The 17,058-nt window shown below is 51.9% G+C and overlaps 7 protein-coding genes across 7 annotated transcripts; 2 read left to right on the top strand and 5 right to left on the bottom strand.

The window, feature by feature from the left end:
* The first annotated feature begins 1,602 nt into the window (after nucleotides 1-1,602).
* Nucleotides 1,603-3,709, top strand: BDV37DRAFT_2732 (uncharacterized protein). The gene is made up of 2 exons (XM_032085018.1): nucleotides 1,603-2,204; nucleotides 2,257-3,709. The coding sequence occupies exons 1-2, from the start codon at nucleotides 2,153-2,155 to the stop codon at nucleotides 3,630-3,632; spliced, it is 1,428 nt and encodes a 475-aa protein (XP_031947300.1). The 5' UTR covers nucleotides 1,603-2,152; the 3' UTR covers nucleotides 3,633-3,709.
* Nucleotides 3,710-5,300, bottom strand: BDV37DRAFT_2576 (acyltransferase family protein). Its single transcript, XM_032082966.1, has one exon. The coding sequence runs from the start codon at nucleotides 5,113-5,115 to the stop codon at nucleotides 3,787-3,789; it is 1,329 nt and encodes a 442-aa protein (XP_031947299.1). The 5' UTR covers nucleotides 5,116-5,300; the 3' UTR covers nucleotides 3,710-3,786.
* Nucleotides 5,301-5,925, bottom strand: BDV37DRAFT_2575 (uncharacterized protein). The gene has a single exon (XM_032082956.1). The coding sequence runs from the start codon at nucleotides 5,828-5,830 to the stop codon at nucleotides 5,486-5,488; it is 345 nt and encodes a 114-aa protein (XP_031947298.1). The 5' UTR covers nucleotides 5,831-5,925; the 3' UTR covers nucleotides 5,301-5,485.
* A 263-nt stretch (nucleotides 5,926-6,188) lies between these two features.
* BDV37DRAFT_267581 (class I adenylate-forming enzyme family protein) lies at nucleotides 6,189-8,139 on the top strand (the record flags this gene model as incomplete). The annotated part of the gene is made up of 5 exons (XM_032084050.1): nucleotides 6,189-6,489; nucleotides 6,556-7,328; nucleotides 7,391-7,479; nucleotides 7,533-7,657; nucleotides 7,709-8,139. 5 exons carry the CDS (start codon nucleotides 6,189-6,191, stop codon nucleotides 8,137-8,139), a joined length of 1,719 nt encoding a protein of 572 aa, XP_031947297.1.
* A 283-nt stretch (nucleotides 8,140-8,422) lies between these two features.
* On the bottom strand, nucleotides 8,423-10,120 carry BDV37DRAFT_267580 (glycoside hydrolase superfamily; the record flags this gene model as incomplete). The annotated part of the gene is made up of 5 exons (XM_032084049.1): nucleotides 8,423-8,489; nucleotides 8,565-8,658; nucleotides 8,715-9,300; nucleotides 9,348-9,585; nucleotides 9,915-10,120. 5 exons carry the CDS (start codon nucleotides 10,118-10,120, stop codon nucleotides 8,423-8,425), a joined length of 1,191 nt encoding a protein of 396 aa, XP_031947296.1.
* A 1,484-nt stretch (nucleotides 10,121-11,604) lies between these two features.
* BDV37DRAFT_2567 (RNA recognition motif domain-containing protein) lies at nucleotides 11,605-12,492 on the bottom strand. Its single transcript, XM_032082866.1, has 4 exons — nucleotides 12,304-12,492; nucleotides 12,116-12,188; nucleotides 11,920-12,026; nucleotides 11,605-11,857 (listed from the first exon to the last, which is right to left on the bottom strand). Exons 1-4 carry the CDS (start codon nucleotides 12,321-12,323, stop codon nucleotides 11,698-11,700), a joined length of 360 nt encoding a protein of 119 aa, XP_031947295.1. The 5' UTR covers nucleotides 12,324-12,492; the 3' UTR covers nucleotides 11,605-11,697.
* A 212-nt stretch (nucleotides 12,493-12,704) lies between these two features.
* On the bottom strand, nucleotides 12,705-15,548 carry BDV37DRAFT_2560 (glycoside hydrolase family 55 protein). The gene is made up of 2 exons (XM_032082787.1): nucleotides 14,411-15,548; nucleotides 12,705-14,360 (listed from the first exon to the last, which is right to left on the bottom strand). Exons 1-2 carry the CDS (start codon nucleotides 15,206-15,208, stop codon nucleotides 12,729-12,731), a joined length of 2,430 nt encoding a protein of 809 aa, XP_031947294.1. The 5' UTR covers nucleotides 15,209-15,548; the 3' UTR covers nucleotides 12,705-12,728.
* Between the last annotated feature and the right edge of the window lie 1,510 nt (nucleotides 15,549-17,058).

Below are 17,058 nucleotides of genomic sequence, written 5' to 3'. Positions count from 1 at the left end.
TGTCCTGGCATAGAGTCGCAGAGATCCGCACACTTGAGACAGTACGAGTTGCGGAGCGAAATATCACAGTGAAGGACGCCAATTGAATGGAAAGCGGTTAACCCCTCAGCCGCTTGTTTGGACCAGCGAAGACGATGTTCGGTGGTCACACTTTGGCCGTACTGCTGTATATACCCTCCAACATCTCCGTTACCCATATACTCCAGTGTTAGGCAACATGTCTCCGAGTGCCTGAAAGAACGGCACTGGACTCGTGAGTGCATGGACCTGTTTGTACGCAATCCGCTCACCGCTTAATGGTCCGTCCCTATAAAGCACCTGGGAGTGACACCTGACGTTCTGGTATGTTCATCTCTTTCGACATCAAGACCAATGAGCATGTCATTGATTGACTTGCCCCAGATACACCGTAATGACTTCATATGAAAATTTAATGGAAACTCCTGGATAATCTCAAACACGCTTTTGCTTACTCGTTCGTCGTCGTCACCCCCGGCAAACATACCAACCGACCAAGCATACTGGAGCGACAGCGAAGGTGGGCACTTCGCTCTCTCCACGATACCTCGGCCTCTTCCAGATTCCAAGCCCCTCCCAGAAAGCTCCTCTTCTATCTCAAGAGTCCACACAGTCGACAATCAAGCGGCCGTTTGGCGAGCAGGCGAAGCCTTCATTAAAGCGCCTCGCATGGACTACCCTCATGTCACTAGAGAACATGTTACCCTACAGTTTCTCAAAGACCAACGGTCCCAGGGTTTTGCATATCCAGACGTATACTCTTATTTCGAAACTGGCTCTCGATATTTCCTCATCATGTCGAGGATTCCTGGCCAGCTACTTGAGGAGGCTTGTCCTACTTTGGACGAGACTCTTTGCTAGTATTACATCAGAAAGGTGGCAGATGTTTGCAACACCTTGGCAGCATGGAAGGGCGATAGCATTAGTGGCGTGGACGGACACCAGCTGTTGGAGCGTTATCTCGTCAGAGGCAATAGCAAGATGGCGGATGCCCTATCTCCACAGCAGCTTGATGCTTAGCGAAGCTATTTAGATGGTTACTCATCAATACTTGGAGGTTAAGCAGACCTCTTACTTAACAAATACTGACAAAGTAGTATGACTTGGGAGACGAAGCATGCAACGGATCAGTCACTAATTACCAAGTTAAGATTTTGAGGAGTAACAATGGAACTTTGCTAGGGATAGTGCACATTCAAAATCTCTGATCGATCACTATGACCTTCACCCTTATATATTTTTTCAACACACTATTCTCTTCTCCTCTTTCCCAATCCTGTATTCTGGGTCTACTTCTATAAGTCGAAGAACCTCTCTCTTTCGCGGTTTATTTACGTTTTAAATTGATTGACTAACTGTTTATTGTGAAATCGTGGACTATGACAGCATGGAAGATTATCCTTGCTCATTTAGCGGCACAGCATGAAGATACCCCGGTCCAACGTTTTCATTTCAGTCGTACGATTCTAACTCCTGGGTCCTGTTTACGCTGCACTTAGCAATGATTCCTATTCCAACAAAGACATCCCGTCCATTATGCTACAGATCTTTGTAGAGGTTCTGCCACATGAAGCAATCCAAATATAGGAACTAGGCGGATCCTCTTGGCGTCAGGTTTGTACTTTGCGCATCTAGGTCTCCGGACAACCGGTTTGTCTTCCTATGTTATCCGGGCCATGAGACCTCATGACTCGGATGCACTTCAACAGGCCGAAAAAACGGGCTAGCTGAACAGAGTAGTGGAGATGTTTGAGATAACCCCTGGCACCTTCCCGCTTATTGGAGGAACCACGAACCAGTCGATGAGGGTTCGTATTCGGCAATTCTAGCCCACAGGCCAAGGGAAAAGAGAATTGGCACAGGTGCAGTAGGGTATCATTGCAGAGGATATTTGGTGTGATTTGCACGCAGTCGCGAAACAAGACCAATAGATATCCATGATATGTCTCAGATATCTGATTTGAAGTCCACTATTGCCGTGAAGAGCTGAGCTGAGATTTTAGTCTTCCGCTCTCCACTTTTACGATCCCCGATTGAGGTTATAAACTGAACTCTGGGGCCGAAAAGATCGACCTTTCGTTCACCTGTCCATCTTGCTTGAAACTGCATTTCGTTGTCCCAAGTAAGGCCCAAAATGCTTGTCGGGGTAGCTTTCCTCTTCCTGGGAGCAGTCGCTGCCAACCCAGGTTTGTCCAGCCATTATCCTTAACCCATAGAGATGCTAACCGTCAGTTACAGTCATACCCAGGGAGGATGGTAGTTCTACTCCAACTCCCACTCCAACGATTTCAAGTAGTGTACCTGCATCTGGCCCATCCGATGCATGCGCCGCCTCGTCAACAAGTAGCCAGTGGCTAAGCACATGCAATACCACTATCTTCTGGCCGACATCAACCAACTACTACTACGGCCCAACCACCGGTCCCGAGGCCTCGGCAGTCTCCTGCAACGCCGAATGGGTCGAATACGACGGACGCGCCAGCGGTTTGGAATCCCTCGGCGCAACGTCCACGTCCACCATCTACAGCACCTATGTCACCAGCACGGGAGCCTGCAACACCCAGATCTGGGGCGAAGGCTGGGACGACCCTCACGCGGGCCCAGTCACCACGCTGTGTGACGGGATTCCCCGTGCCCTTGGTCCTCGAGAGTACTCGACGACATATTGGCCCGGTACGGGGCCCTGCAGCTCCTTCATCGCGACCGAAACCACCACGACCCTCGTCTATCGATCCCCCTCACCGACCCCCAGCTGCTCGCTGAACTCCCAAGACTGCATCCCCATCTGGCAAACCTACAGCAGCCTCCGCCAGGCCTACTCCGACTCCGTGACAACTTCCCTCCCCGGTGACACCAACAGTCCCATCCGCCCAGGAAGCTGCCCATCCACCACGAGAAACTACACCGAGAAGGACCCCTGCACGAACTGCCACTACCTGCCCGGCACCGCGACGCTCTTCTACTGGCCCGTAACCACCACCAACGGCGACCTCTGTCTGCAGAACGGAAGCACCGTCCCAGCCACCCCGACGGGCGAAGGCCCCAACACCGCGGTGGTCAACGGCCACACCTTCGTCTCGCCCAGCATCTACGTCTCCTTCACCAGCATCTACGCCCGCAGCAACCAGCGCGCCCACCCCGGCGGCTCCTGCGGCGGCGAATACGAAGACGTCATCATCTCCGTCGATCCCGCCGCCGTGTCCTCCTACCGCAGCCACATCAACGCCAAATACCCCACCATCGGCACCGCGTACCCCTTCGAGTACGACGAGTTCCAGCCGCACACGGTCGGCAATTATACCATGCCCTTGATCCCCTGGGAGAAGTACCAGGGCGCCTCGCAGTGTCCCTTCCGCGGCGGCAACAAGTGTACCATGATCCGTGATGACTATATGCCCTGGATGGGCATCCCGGAGGGCGTGATGACCCAGATCGATCCCCGATGGACCGAATGTGATCGCAGGTGGTATATCCCTCCCGTCAGCATGGTGCCTCTCGTGGGCGATCTGGAGTCCCTGCCCACTGGCGTCGCCGAGGCCAGCGTCCCGACGCCGACGCCGGCGGTGCCCGAGTCGGGGGTTGCTGCGCCTACACCGGAGGCTACGGTGTGGTAGTTGTGTACATACCGTCCGTTCCATAGTTATACATGACATTCCCAATACGATGAGCAACACAGTATATAGCACTACCATAAATAAATTAACCCATATATTAAACCTATCCCACACATACACCCCAATACCAACCCCCCCCCCCAAGAGCCCAAACTCAAGAGGTCAACCACCTCTCCACCCTCTTCGTCAACGCCACACACTTATTATCCACGTAGATCGTATAATAATGCGCCGCATACAGCACCACCGTACCCAGGATAATCCCCGAAGCCCACCACGCCACATGAAACGACATGGGATCGTTCGCGGTCGCCTCCACACTGCCCGGGTAGGGGCTCCCATTCGCCAGCAACCAGAGCCAGTTCCGCAGCGGATCGCGCAACAGATGGTACACGGCCTGGTGCACCAGGTACAGCGAGAAGGAGATCTTGCCGAGATACTGCACGGGCCGGGTGTTGAACGGGCGCTGCAGGAGCGGAGATTCGCCGATCGCGTAGACGGTCAGGGCGGCGCCGACGGATTTCCAGCACCAGTGGATGATCTGCCAGTTGTCTTTCCATTTGGCGGGTTGGAAGACGGATAGGAATTCGTAGCCGGGGGTGAGGTGGCCGTCGTCGCCCAGGCAGAGGAGGTGGTAGCCGAGCAGGAAAGAGAGGATGGTTGTTATCCGGGAGAGGGTGAAGTTCTTGCGGTTGAGTAGGCGCTCTTTCCAGTTGGAGGGGGAGAATGGGAATAGGGGCAGTTTTTCTTCCTCGTCGTCCGTGGGTTGAGTTGGGCTGTTCCCGGTGGTGGCTGCTGCGCGTTCAGCGAGCCAGAGGCCCCAGATGAAGCCGAAGATGTCCCAGATGCCGTACCAGAGGAAGTATAGTGCTAGCGCGGGCAGGAACCAGAGTCGGAGCTTTGGGCGCCAGGCGGATAGCGCCATTAGCAGCAGGAAGATGACGTTGGATCCCCGGAATTCGACGGGCATGGTCCACAGCTGGCCGTTGAAACCTCCGTTGTACTCGAAGGCGATGATGTTCAGGCTATCGGTCATGTAGAGAAAGAGCCACTTGATGTGGGCCCAGGGTGCCGTCCAGGGTTCGAGGCCCTTTAAGAGCCCCTCGTCGAAGGTCCAGTTATAGAGATTGAAGAAAAATAGCAACTGACTGATCGTCGCCATGACCAGCACAGGTAGATAAATTCGAAAGGGTCTCCGGAGCACGGCGGAGGAAATCCGTGTGTAGTATTGCTGACTGGGTCGGGCTTTGAGGATATTAATGGAGATCGCATAACCCGAGATCACCATGAATAGCGTCACCATCGCATGGGCGGAAAAGAGGATGCGAATGGGAGGCAGTTGCACGAAGCGATGATTATCCTGCTCCGGGCCCCCCCAGAAGGAGAGGAATGGGTGCCAGACTTCTCCCATGAAATAGTGGTCGAATGCCACGATCGCGGCGGCGATGCCGCGCAGGCCGTCCAGCCATTTAGTGCGCTCCATGCCAGCGAGAGGGAAATCAGGTTTCCTTCGCAGTGCGCTGAACAAGTGGTGGATTTACGAGGATCCCCGGACAAGCTTACATAGACATGATTCCAAAGAGTGAGTGAGATTCAGCAGGGACCAGGGTCCAAATGACGGGCGAGGGTTAAATGTCACTCCGTGAGGCTGAAAAAGAAGGCGACGAATGGGTCCAGGGGAAAGTCTGGATTTAGTCTCCTTTTTTTAGATTTCGCCCCAACCTTGCAGAATCAGTCTCGTAAATTGTCATGGCACCAATAACCACTAGTCCTCGCGCCAGACTATCTCCGGAGGAACCAATCCCAGAATAATTGGGACTAATTCCAGAGCGCTAGGCGTCTTATGGATCGTTTCACTGCCTCCGATTGCCCACTGTTGAATTTCCCATTTCAGGCAAATTAGGGCTAAGTGGCGCTGCAGCCAATGATTTGTGATACATCGGATCCACCGGCTGCATCTCTCGTATCCGTGATGGCCGGCGGAACACGCGCTGGGTGACAGTCACCAAAGGACAATGCCAAGTAGCAAGTGCCGAATGCCAGGACCATGGACAATCTCTCCACAGATTGAGATGGGATCTCCAGGAATGCGGCTCTGGCGCAGATCGCATCCAAAGGCGAATATCTTCGCTGCTGAAGGATTTTCTCCGCCCCACTCTGCAGACACCCGGCCAATCACATCCCCATTCACAGTGCATATCCACTACTCTTGGACAGAGTAGTGGTCATATTGATCCCTGTTCGTAGAGTACAAACGAGCTTTGCAAAGATGGCCATGGTTCTCTGAGTACATATCTATACGGAGTACAGTTGCATCAACTTACCCTCATAAAATGTCCGTTGCATGGACATGCAAGGGCGGCGATCCCAAAGAGCTATCCTTACCCGATGCGGTATATATATCGACCATCCATGATCGTGATGCATGAGAACATGCAAAGCGCTAAAGACGCGGCGTTACATTCAACCCCGCCACAATCACATGGAGTCTGCATCAAAGAAACAAAACCCGTTCACCTGGCCCTTTCTCCCTCCCATCTCCAGAGGACTCAAAAAATGTCACTGCAAGTTCCCCGGGAACCGCTCCTCACCCTCCTCTTCCAGGTATGGAAGAAGCACCCTACCAAAACCATCATCCGAGATCTGGCCGACGGATATGAAACTACCGTGGAAGAGTTCTTGAACGACGTACTGGTCACTCGGGAGCGGATCCTCGAGTCGCTTGACCCAGATGTCAAAGCCCGCCTCAGGAGCGCGGATACGGATGTTTTCGTCGGGGTCCTAGTTGGCCCAGGGCATGAATTTGCCGTCCTGGCCTTCGCCCTCTATAGTATCGGTGCTGTCATTGTTCCGCTGTGTAAGCTATTTCCTTCGAATTGCCCATCCAGCGATATCATTCCGAATACTTATGTGAATCCATTAGCACCGGCGCTCCACCCCGACGAAGGGAAATACTTCTTGGGGCTATGCAACGCGGCACTTATAATCACGGTGCCGACGACGAAGAGCAAAGCCGAGGCCATCTCCGACCTCACCGGCATTCCAGCCCTCGATGTCAACGTGACAGACTCAGTTAGGCCGGACACTCTTGACTTCGCATTGCAGCCGGAAGGAGAGCCCCTGATCGACGCGGGCAAGGGCTTCGTGCTTCTCTACACGTCCGGAACTACCGGTACCCCCAAGGGGGTCCTTCACACGCGACGAGGAGCCGAAACAGCCTATGTTACCAGCATTGAATTGTTCAGCTTGGGCCCAAGTGACACCTGGGCACATTATTCTCCGGTTCACTGGGCAGCTGGATGGCTATTCCTCTTTCATACTATTCTGGCCGGCGCCTGTCTTGAATTTTGTAGCTCCGTGTTTAGTCCAGATTGGCTGTTAGAACGGTGGGAAGAGAAGGCCGGGCCGGAGGATGGCCTAACAGTTGTGTTCATGGTTCCGTCGGGGCTTCAAGCCGTCGGTGCGAAGCTAGAGGCGATTCGGAGGGAAGGCCCACCTGGGAGGTATGACCGTATTCTTCAGGGCCTGAGGGGAACGCGAGTGATCGCCTCGGGGGGTGCGAGGGTGACGCCGGAATTAAGGGATGAGTGGATGGAGCTGCGCGGCGGGAGGCCGTTGATGGTGGCATATGGGATGTCGGAGGTTTTGATGTTCATCGCTGCTGCTGACTGGGACTCGAATGCGGTTCTCCCGGTGGTAAGATGATACGTCCTTGGAGCGTGATGTCGAGGTTAGTTTGGCTGACCCTAAGAAATTAGGACTGCTGTGGTCGGATCTGTAGCCATGTTGACATGAAAATCAACGAGGCCGGCGAGATATGCCTCAAAACTCCCCCCGTATTCAAAAGGTGACAGAATCTATCCTATCCAGATTTCAAATGACTGACACCCCACATCGAAGGTATATATCGGAAAATCCAACGGTAATGAACGGTATTTTCGATGCCGACGGATACTGGAGAACCGGAGATATGGGTAAGCTGGAGGGGGACTTGGTCTACGTCTTTGGTCGGGCGTCTCAGGACAGTAAGTGAGGCTTTATTGTTATATGCGTTGTCCATGGATTGATAGTTGTAGTTATTCGATTTTCAGGGTGGAAGGTCCTGGCACCGGAAGTCGAAAGCGAGCTGGCTAAACACCCACTTGTATCAGAGGCGATCGTCTTTGGCATCCAGGATACCTCTGCCGGCCAGCTCGTTGCTGCGCTCGTGGTCATAGGTGGTGATGATTCCGACAAGACTAGCCTAGATCTTCCATCAGTACGCAGGTGGTTGGCAGTCGAGAGACGGATGAATGCATACAAGTTGCCAACGGTCCTACGAGTGGTTAGGAAGAATCAAGCGCTGCCTATGACGCTGTCGGGAAAATTCATCAAGCGAAAGATCCGAGATATCTTCTTCAGTCAAGAAGAACTCGACAGCGGTCGGGTCCAGGTGCATGACCTTTCGACTCAGGAACCAGACATCGGCAACCGGCCATTTGACTGGGCAGGAATTCAGGCCAAATGAGAATAGCTATTGATATTAGTATGCAATTAGAGATCGAAATATAGATAGTATAGAGTGACAGCAACTGTTCAGTAGCTCATTTGCACCCATGGAACGGATAACCCAGCCGAATATAACCGCGAGACATCACACCTAGTGATATAACGCTTAACTCCGACCAAAGTAGAAAGAAAGAAAGAAGAACACTACATTGTAAAGGCCCGTAGATAATGCAGAAGGGGTTGAATGAAATATCAACGACCGGACAACGCTTTAGTCATGCTCCTTTGCTCGTCGTCCATATCTATGGCCCATGCCATGACCCCTCGTAGTCCTTTCCTGCTGGCATAGTCAACCTTGAGCTTAATTGTCTGGGGATCATCGTATCTAGAGCATCACGACCAGAGCATTAATCAAAATCCCAGCAAAGGAATGGAATCACTCACGAGACCCAATTGTCCCTGCCCCATGTTAGGTGCTGGACAGAGCCAGCCTGGTCAAACACCGGCTTTGCACCGCCAGATATCACATCATTGATCTCTGTTCCAAGTAGCATCGTTAGAATGGTGAACCCGCAGTCAAATATTATCACATACCCGTGTGAGACAAATAGCCTGCAGTCTTGACGCATCGCCCCTCAGCCCCCGGACCAGTAAATGTACAACCAGGTTGCGTGCAACTGCCACTGGCCATTTTTACGCTGCGACCGTAGAAGGCGGTCCCCAAGACAAGTTTAATTGGTGCTACTCCAGCCTTGAGGTAATTCTCGACCCCTTTGTTGACGTCGGTCAAGTTCGTATGCCCGGCGGCCTTTTTGTCGCTCTCCCATGTACCGTGGATATCATACGCCATGACGTTGATCCAATCAACAGCCTCAGAGGCTACCTTGAGATCATAGTTCTGCAGGTAATAAGAGGCCAGTGGTGCCGCGAACGTCATAACGTATTTGCTTTGGAACACATGTCGCATCTCCTGCAGAAGCTTCGCGAAATTCTCCTTGTCAGTTGGGCGGCCACCTCTGTCCTCGGCACCAGGGTATTCCCAATCGAGGTCCACACCATCGAAGTTGTATTGAGTCAGAAAGCTAAGCAGGTTCGTGATGAATGCTTGGCGATTGGCAGGTGAGGATACCATGGTAGTGAATACCTCGCGGTATGGGCCGGGGTCAGTATGTGTCCAGCCCTAGAAGATTGTCAGCAAGGAGCATGGTCGTTCAAAGGGGACCCTACCCCAAGAGCCACGAGAACCTTCAGGTTGGGGTTCTTCTTTTTGACATCCGTGACCTCGTTAAACAAACCTTCTTCGGTATCCGGCATGGGCAGGACTTTATAGGTATCCGGCGCGACAAATCCAAATGAGAAGATGAGATGCGTGAGCGAGTCAACAGGGATCTCCTCCGGCTTCATGGTGGCACAGGCCTTGCCCATATTCCATCCCTGCCAGTAACCCGCGATGACCTTACCGGTGCTGTCTCCTGAGTTGCCCGGTGTTGGTTGGGCGATTGGGGGACTACTCGGCGAAGTACTGGGCACGGTTGTCGGCTGTACTGTCGGTTGGGAAATCAGCAGGGAGCTTGACTTTGTGCATGACCCTTCGCTTGAGGACCTAGGGGTTAGTGTGGTTTGCTGTTGGCCACGCTGAGAAGTACTCGGCTGATGCCCTAATGTATCCTTTGGCGGAGCGCAATTTGATTGGCATCCTGTGCCACAGTACTCACTAGTGGTACCGCAGAAGCCCCATTTACTATGTCCCTAGGGTTAATCATATGCATGGCAAGGACAAGTCTCTGCACATACGAGCAGCAGGCATTGCCAGGGCAGGAAGCACCTGGTGCAGCAGCGTCCGCGCCGCACTCAGCCACACTGCGGCCGATAGAGCGACCAAAGCGAAGTCGATGACGCAGGGCTTTGCCACGGATATTATGTATCATGGGGTTGCCAGCAACCTCTAGTACCCCCTGGAGTGCAAAGAAAGTGATCAAACATTGTAGAAGGAACGGCATGGCCGAAGAATGGCCTCTTCAAAGAATGCAAGAAGTGAATGTTTCCCCGGAAGTCGCAGACTATCAAAGGGCTTGGGGGAGAGAATTCAGGGCTGGGGTAGACAGCGACTAATATACTTTGACGCGCTCTAGTCTATAAACCACCGCAGGCAGAACATGTTCTGTACCACTAGCCGTATATTGTCACCCCTTCATTTCGGGCTGCTGATGAGGCCGTACGAGCATTCAGCTGGTGCGGTAGCACACAATCGAGGCGACCTATTTAGCCTGGATTTTGCGATTGAGCAAAGGTATCAAGTGTCTCGTGTCGCTATCGGCCCGGTGACTCCTGGTATTACCACGAATGGCAAATATGCTCGTGAGACTATTGACCAGACAGTCAGCATTATTTTCATTCGACATCCAGGTTCTAACATCACCGACAGTAGGAAGATCTCTTGCATCATGCAATTATGGTAGTCACAGCCACCACGTATACTACGGGAGGGGAATGATCCATACACGTGGAGTCAAAGAGATTAAAGGGCGGATCGTGTAACAACGGGATCGACAGGACCGTTGATAGTCCCAGAGAGACAAAGAGAAGACGAGATATGTGTCTCGTTAGTCGGTTGCACGAAGCGGCGCCTCACTCGACACGTACAATTCGAATGTCCTCTCGGCATTTGGCCTATACTGTCTAGGTTAGCGCCCTCGTCTTCCGTATGAGCCACCCGAATGCCTAGACGCGTGCCTGGAAATTGTGAGATCCTTGAAAACGCCCCAATATATGGTTACACCACCTTGACACTGACCCCAGCAGCCGGCGGTGCATGAGCGTGAGTGCATACTTGAGCCACCAAAGGCGAAGGTCAGATGTACAGGTCATCATTGTCCATGTCAAGGGGAAGGAAGAGGAAGAAAAGCCGCAGGTGAACGGTAGCCCATTGTGGCTATGAGTTTCGTTTAGAGGCCTATGTTGATTCATAATGAAGACTTAGCGCGGGTCATCTGGTTCTATCAAAATCGAGTAAGCCTTTTGAAATGGAAATATAAATATGTCAACTACAGGTCAGCGCTGTCCGCTTACGTGCTTTCGGTTGCGGGCTGACCATCTTTAGGAAAGGGTTGGGTTTCTCGTGCAGATTGCTACCGTGGATAGAACGGTGCAAGAAAGGTCACTCGGTACCACAGGACTATCGGCTACATCCTCTGCGGCACCTGGAAGTTCGCTGGATCGTAGCCAGAAGCATGGCGATCAACACGAAGTAACAATCTCGAGACCTCAGGACCTGAGCCAGTACACGGCAATGGGTAATTGATACATGCACCCGTACAAGGGTACATGTGATGGATTTCCTATTATTCATGGGTATAATACGCAACGTGAAGCTAGTTATTGGTATTGTCATAGCCGGTTTCCGGCATCAGCCACTATGTGGCTTTGGATATCTGGGTCCATTCATGTCAAGACACAATTTTCCACCATTCATTCCCTTCAACAATTATCCTCGGTCGGTGATGGTCATCCGCCACAGTAATCATATCAAGTCGTGACTGCATGCAACTAGGTATTCGACGTATATAGGGAATTGCGCTTAGTAGCCACCCTGGTAGCCGCCCTGCTGGTAGCCACCGCCCTGCTGGTAGCCCTGGTAGCTGCCGCCCTGCTGGTAGCCACCACCACCACCAAAACCGCGGTTGCCGCCGGAAGGTCTAGCGTTGGCCAGGTTGACCTTGACACGGCGACCATCGAGCCTAGATCACACAATCCGATTAGACGATTCAAGGCCATGACAAGGCTGAAATGCAAAGCTTACTCGGACTCGTGGAGCCCAGCAATGGCAGCCTCAGCTTCCTCAGGAGTACCGAAGGAGACGAAGCCGAATCCTCTGCTGCGGCCGGTTTCGCGATCTCTCATGACGATCTAATAAGATGGACTTAGCGACAAAGGACTTCACAGCAGCGCGAAAGAGAAGGAAGAGTCAATGAAAAGGATCGCAAAGGCCAACTTACAGCGTCAGTGATCTGGCCGAACTGCTGGAATGCCTCGCGGAGAGACTCATCAGTGGTGTTCCAGGAAAGGTTTCTTTTGATTTGGAATTCAATAAGTAAGATAACATTCCACATGTGATTTTTTGATTAAGAATGTTTCATCTTAATCTTTTTTTTTTTCAATAATTTTTCTGAATTCAAGAACTGACCCGACGTAAACTTTCGACATGGTGAAGGTTTGTGATGAAGTACGATAGTACTTTGGATTGTTGGTTTTTTGGGTGGAAGGTAAGGAAAGAAGAAACCTGGTGGTAGCGGGGGAGACAAAAACAGAATTTTAGCAAAGTGGATAAGGGCGGGCGGTATGGAGGGGTGCGCGATATTTATACGGGCGAAAGAAACGACACGTATCAACCCGTGATGAGATCATCCCAGATCACGTTGGGCATTCCTGCAGGCTGCACATCCTGACTCAGCCTGGGCCATTTGTGTACATAATCTGGCAGAGAGCACGTGCTCCGGTGCATCTGAATCTCCCACCAGAACATTCCCCCACAAAGAATCTCCAAACAATCATCACTTCTAATTACACTGGAACGAATGGTTCTCTATATCTATCTACGATGCATAGCAGCTACTGTTCCCCAGAAAATTGCCGGTAGGCCTGAATAATCGCCTCCCATCCACCCGGATGATTGTACTCGATCGGATTTGATTGCTCGTCCAGGACCATGACGTCCGTCTTGCGGGTGCTGATGGAATACCACACGAGGTTGCTTGGGGAGTTTGCCACGCGCATCATGTTCGTTTGACACGAGCCGTTGCACTGATGGCTGTAGGTTCCATCCCAGGGCCCGTTGAAGAACGCCCATGCGGCTGAGTTGTACAGAAGAATATCCGACCCGCCGTCCACGTTAGTTGCCAGTGAGGTACGGCACTTCTGATCGTCTTCGCCGCACCAGGAGAAGTCGGGGTCACCGAACTCGGATGCAGCGGTCCATGGAGCGGGAGCAGTCTGTGTGACTCCGTCCCCTTGCATATATGGGGACTCCGACTGGAGAAGACCTGCGTAGACATTCTGTGCGTTATGGAGGTTGTAGTTATACAGCCAGTGATGCTCTGACCCAGTCCCAGTAAGCCAGGTTCCCTGGGTGGCCTCGACCAGAATACCACGGCCCGTGGAGATAATCGTGATCGGCCCACCGTCAAGGTTATGATCAGCCGTCCAGCCCCAGAAATTCTCAATATATGCGGACGATGTCTTTGTGAGATGGAGGACCATGAATGCCGCCATGCATCGGGACATATCCTGGTCGGTGCAGCTGTTGGCAATGGTGGTCTCCGCTGTACCTCCTACGGTGGCGATAGTGTTCCATAATGCCACATCGCCGGGTGCACTGCCTGCCATGTTTATCTCGAGAATCTTCGCGCCCGGAAGAATCTCGGCAACACTGAATCTCATATTTTGAATTTCAGCCACACCCACATCCCCCTCTTGTCCGATTTGCACGACCGGCTTCGGCTTGGCGGCGTTTCTGAACCCGCCTCCCGCGCCCGTAATCACTGCCCAGGCTTCGCCCACGATACGAGAGCCCTTCGGAATGACGAGCGTATCCTTGACGAGGTATACGCCGTATGGAAAGTATGTAATCTTACAGTTTGCTGCATTGTCTGCCAAAATAGCGTTCAGCGCCGCGCTATCATCCGTGGAGCCGTCACCCTTGACGGTGTAGCCTTCAGCAGCCTTTACATTGACAATCTGGTCACTGCTGTATTCGGCGTAGGTGGGCTGCACCTTTGTGAAGTACTTATTATTTGCAAGCAGCACGCCCGGGCGCAAGGTACTAAAACCGGTTCCGCTCTGGTACTGGCCCGGAGTGACGTTTCCCCAGACCCAGGTGTCGACATGCGAGACAGCACCCAGTTTGACATTGCCTTTGCTATCGACTGCGATGGGATTGCTGTTCTCATGCGACAGGTTTTCGATAAGGATCTGGCTATTACGATTGCCGCTGTCATTGGACGAGTCGTGGAATCTAACGACCGGCCCAGAGTTGATAGAGGAGGAGTCGAGCAGCACGAGACTACCCAGACTGTTGGTAGTCATGTTGATGCCGGTGCCACAGGTGTCAAATGTCGCCTGTTGTAGTAGCACCGTGTGGCCACCCGCTGCTTCGAACGCCGTCGTGCAGTATTTGAATGATATATTCTTGAAGTTGACCTGTTGATTAGAGTTCTTGATACCTACAGCACCGCCGATGATTTGCTACTTCAGTTAGCATTGGCCCGACTCGAACATGCAGTCTGCAAACATACCACATCGGTAACGGCAATGGTCGAACCAGCCTGGATGTATATGCCGGTGTGGCCCGTAGAGCTGGTCGGCATTTCAATCTGGACATTGGTCAAGCCGGAGCCTTGTGCTACACCCCACTGCAGCGCTGTGATCTTTGTGTCCGCACTGAGAGCCGTGGTGTCCAGCACTACATTTCTCATCAGGGTCATGAAGCTGGTTTCCGGATTTCCATTGCCCGAATCATACCCCATAACCAGCGTATCGCCTTTGAAATTCGGCGCAGCCTTGAGCACCGGAGGATTTAGTGGGTCTCCTGTAATGATGGTGCCCACGCGTAGTTCCAGTGTGCTACCCAACTGATAGGTTCCCCCGGGGAGGAAGACCTCGGCCGGATAACGAGTGACGCCGCTGCTTTTACGACTACCGCCCGAGCCGTTATCGTTGATGGCGTTTTGCAACTTGGATGTCTGGTTACCGGACCCATCATTGCTGGCACCGTAATCCCGGATATTACGCCACACAGGGTAATTCGTATTGTTCACGTAGGGGGCGTACCCACCAGAATTTCCGCTATGGTTTTGATCCGCGAGCCAGTAGCTTGTAGGGGAGCTTTTGATCGGGCCTGTGCATGTTCCGCTGGCTGCGACAACTAGACTGCCAAAGCCATTTTGGATATCCACGGAGATCGCATCGGTCCATGTTAAATGAGACACTTGAGCAGTGGTCGACGATATTGCTGCGAACGTTGAAGGAATGACGGCAGCGGACGATGAGGCCACAATGCTGGCCAACCCTAAGAGAGAGCGGAAGTCGCGCATCCTCGGAAAGGAATGACTATTTTGGTTACGAATGAAACAACAGAAAGGCAAGAGAATGGACGGGTGCAGTATCCCCAAGTACGAAAACTGGCCTGCAGCTGAAACGGGCCATCGCGTCTCCTATATACGACCCGCTGCAGCTGAGCTATCACAATATCAGCCGTCGTCGAGCGAACCAGACCAGGGGACAATATCCAAATTTACCGGGCCACGAGCATGTAAGGTCTAGACTGGTGGTAAGTGTGCCTGAGCTTGAGGGACTTCTCAGCACTACGGAGCAGAAAGTGGATCAGCTTGGGGCTGCGAGTCTGCGACAACTTCTGCAGCACGGAGTAGTCCCAACTGTGATACACTTATATGCCTGCAGGAACTGGTGGCCATCTGCTAAGTGGGATCGTCACCTCGAATTTCCTTTTCTTGTTCAAGGGACTCACTAGTTTCCCAATTGAATCTGGCCAGATGCAGGATCAACTTTAGGGCTCAGCATATGGGCCAATCAGGGCCGTCAGCAGCCACGCGATGTCTGAATTATTGATCGCCCCTTTTTCACTCAGAAGAGGAGGCACTGATCAAACCAAGAAGAGTCAAGCACCTGGATTACCTCGGTAGTGGCCGTTACTTCGTACTCCGGCGTATGCCTGTACATACAGACATGTTTGGTTTAGGTCTACTGTGTGTCATCAGGCAAATACCTTTTCGGGAAACTGGTGTCTGCTACGGAGATGTACATCGACCATTTTGATCCGAAGAACTGTTTCACCTTGCGTGTCAGACCTTACCTTAATCTCAAAAGAGATCATAAACCCACGGAGCGCGAAAGCTTGGCGTCCCCCATTTCCTTTTTCCTTTCCGGTCTTTTCCTTTTTTTCTGTTTTACCCCCATACACCATTGTCTGGAAGATAACATTGCTCGATGGCACTCAACAGAATTTGTCAACAGCAAAGGCAGTCTTGAGTTATATATATCTAGCCAAATCTATAGTTCGCACTATCGACTTTCGCCACAGGAGCTCCATTGCCGGACTAAAAGGAGTGTGGTTCCGTTAAAATCGTTGGTCTGCTGTTTATATATATATAACAGTGTAGAAACCGTCCCTGCAGAAACATCGGGAATCATTTATCATAGACACCTGGACGACTCAATTCGAGCATCCTGTACTACTATTATGATGGTTTGTAAAAGCCTCTTTGACCCTCACTGACCCACTGCCCTAGCGATATTGTCCCTTGCTATTTGAAGATTATGAAGTACAAGAACCAAGCGGACGCAACGTTTATCATCTCTTGGTTGGGTCGATCTTTGGATGGTCCTGCCTTTTCTATCTCAGATGCCAGATCATGTCAAGCAGAAGGGCGCACTTGAGTTATGGATTGCATTCAATGATAGAGTGATGTAGTTGAATAAATTACAAAATATGTTATTATGCTCTCAACACCAAAGAGCGATAAAGAAAACAGAAATCCAATACAACATTCCCATGCCTCGCTTGCAGAATCTATGCAGCTCAGAGCCGAACTCCATATCCCCGTGGATCTAAGCAGCAATCGGCCCCATCTCCGACTATAAAAATAGTATGTTTCAGGAATGGGGCCAGTGCAATTCTCACCAGACGATGTCACCATAATATGAACTGCCGTGAGATTTCTCACCCTCATTTCCCGAAGTGGGAGAATGATCGACACGCGCCTGCGGTACTATTGTAAACAACCCTTGCATGCACGCTATTGTAGCCAACCAATGCCCATGCTGATTTTAATGCACGAGTCAGTGCCAGGGGTCTGAACAATGCAGGCAGATAAGATCGTGCAGCATATAATATCTAAAACACTTCCTGGGTTCTCTCTCCTAC

This window comes from Aspergillus pseudonomiae, assembly GCF_009193645.1.
Source record: "Aspergillus pseudonomiae strain CBS 119388 unplaced genomic scaffold BDV37scaffold_1, whole genome shotgun sequence".
Taxonomy (NCBI): domain Eukaryota; kingdom Fungi; phylum Ascomycota; class Eurotiomycetes; order Eurotiales; family Aspergillaceae; genus Aspergillus; species Aspergillus pseudonomiae.
Note: the sequence above shows the minus strand (reverse complement) of the source record. Positions and strands in the feature narration are given on the sequence as shown.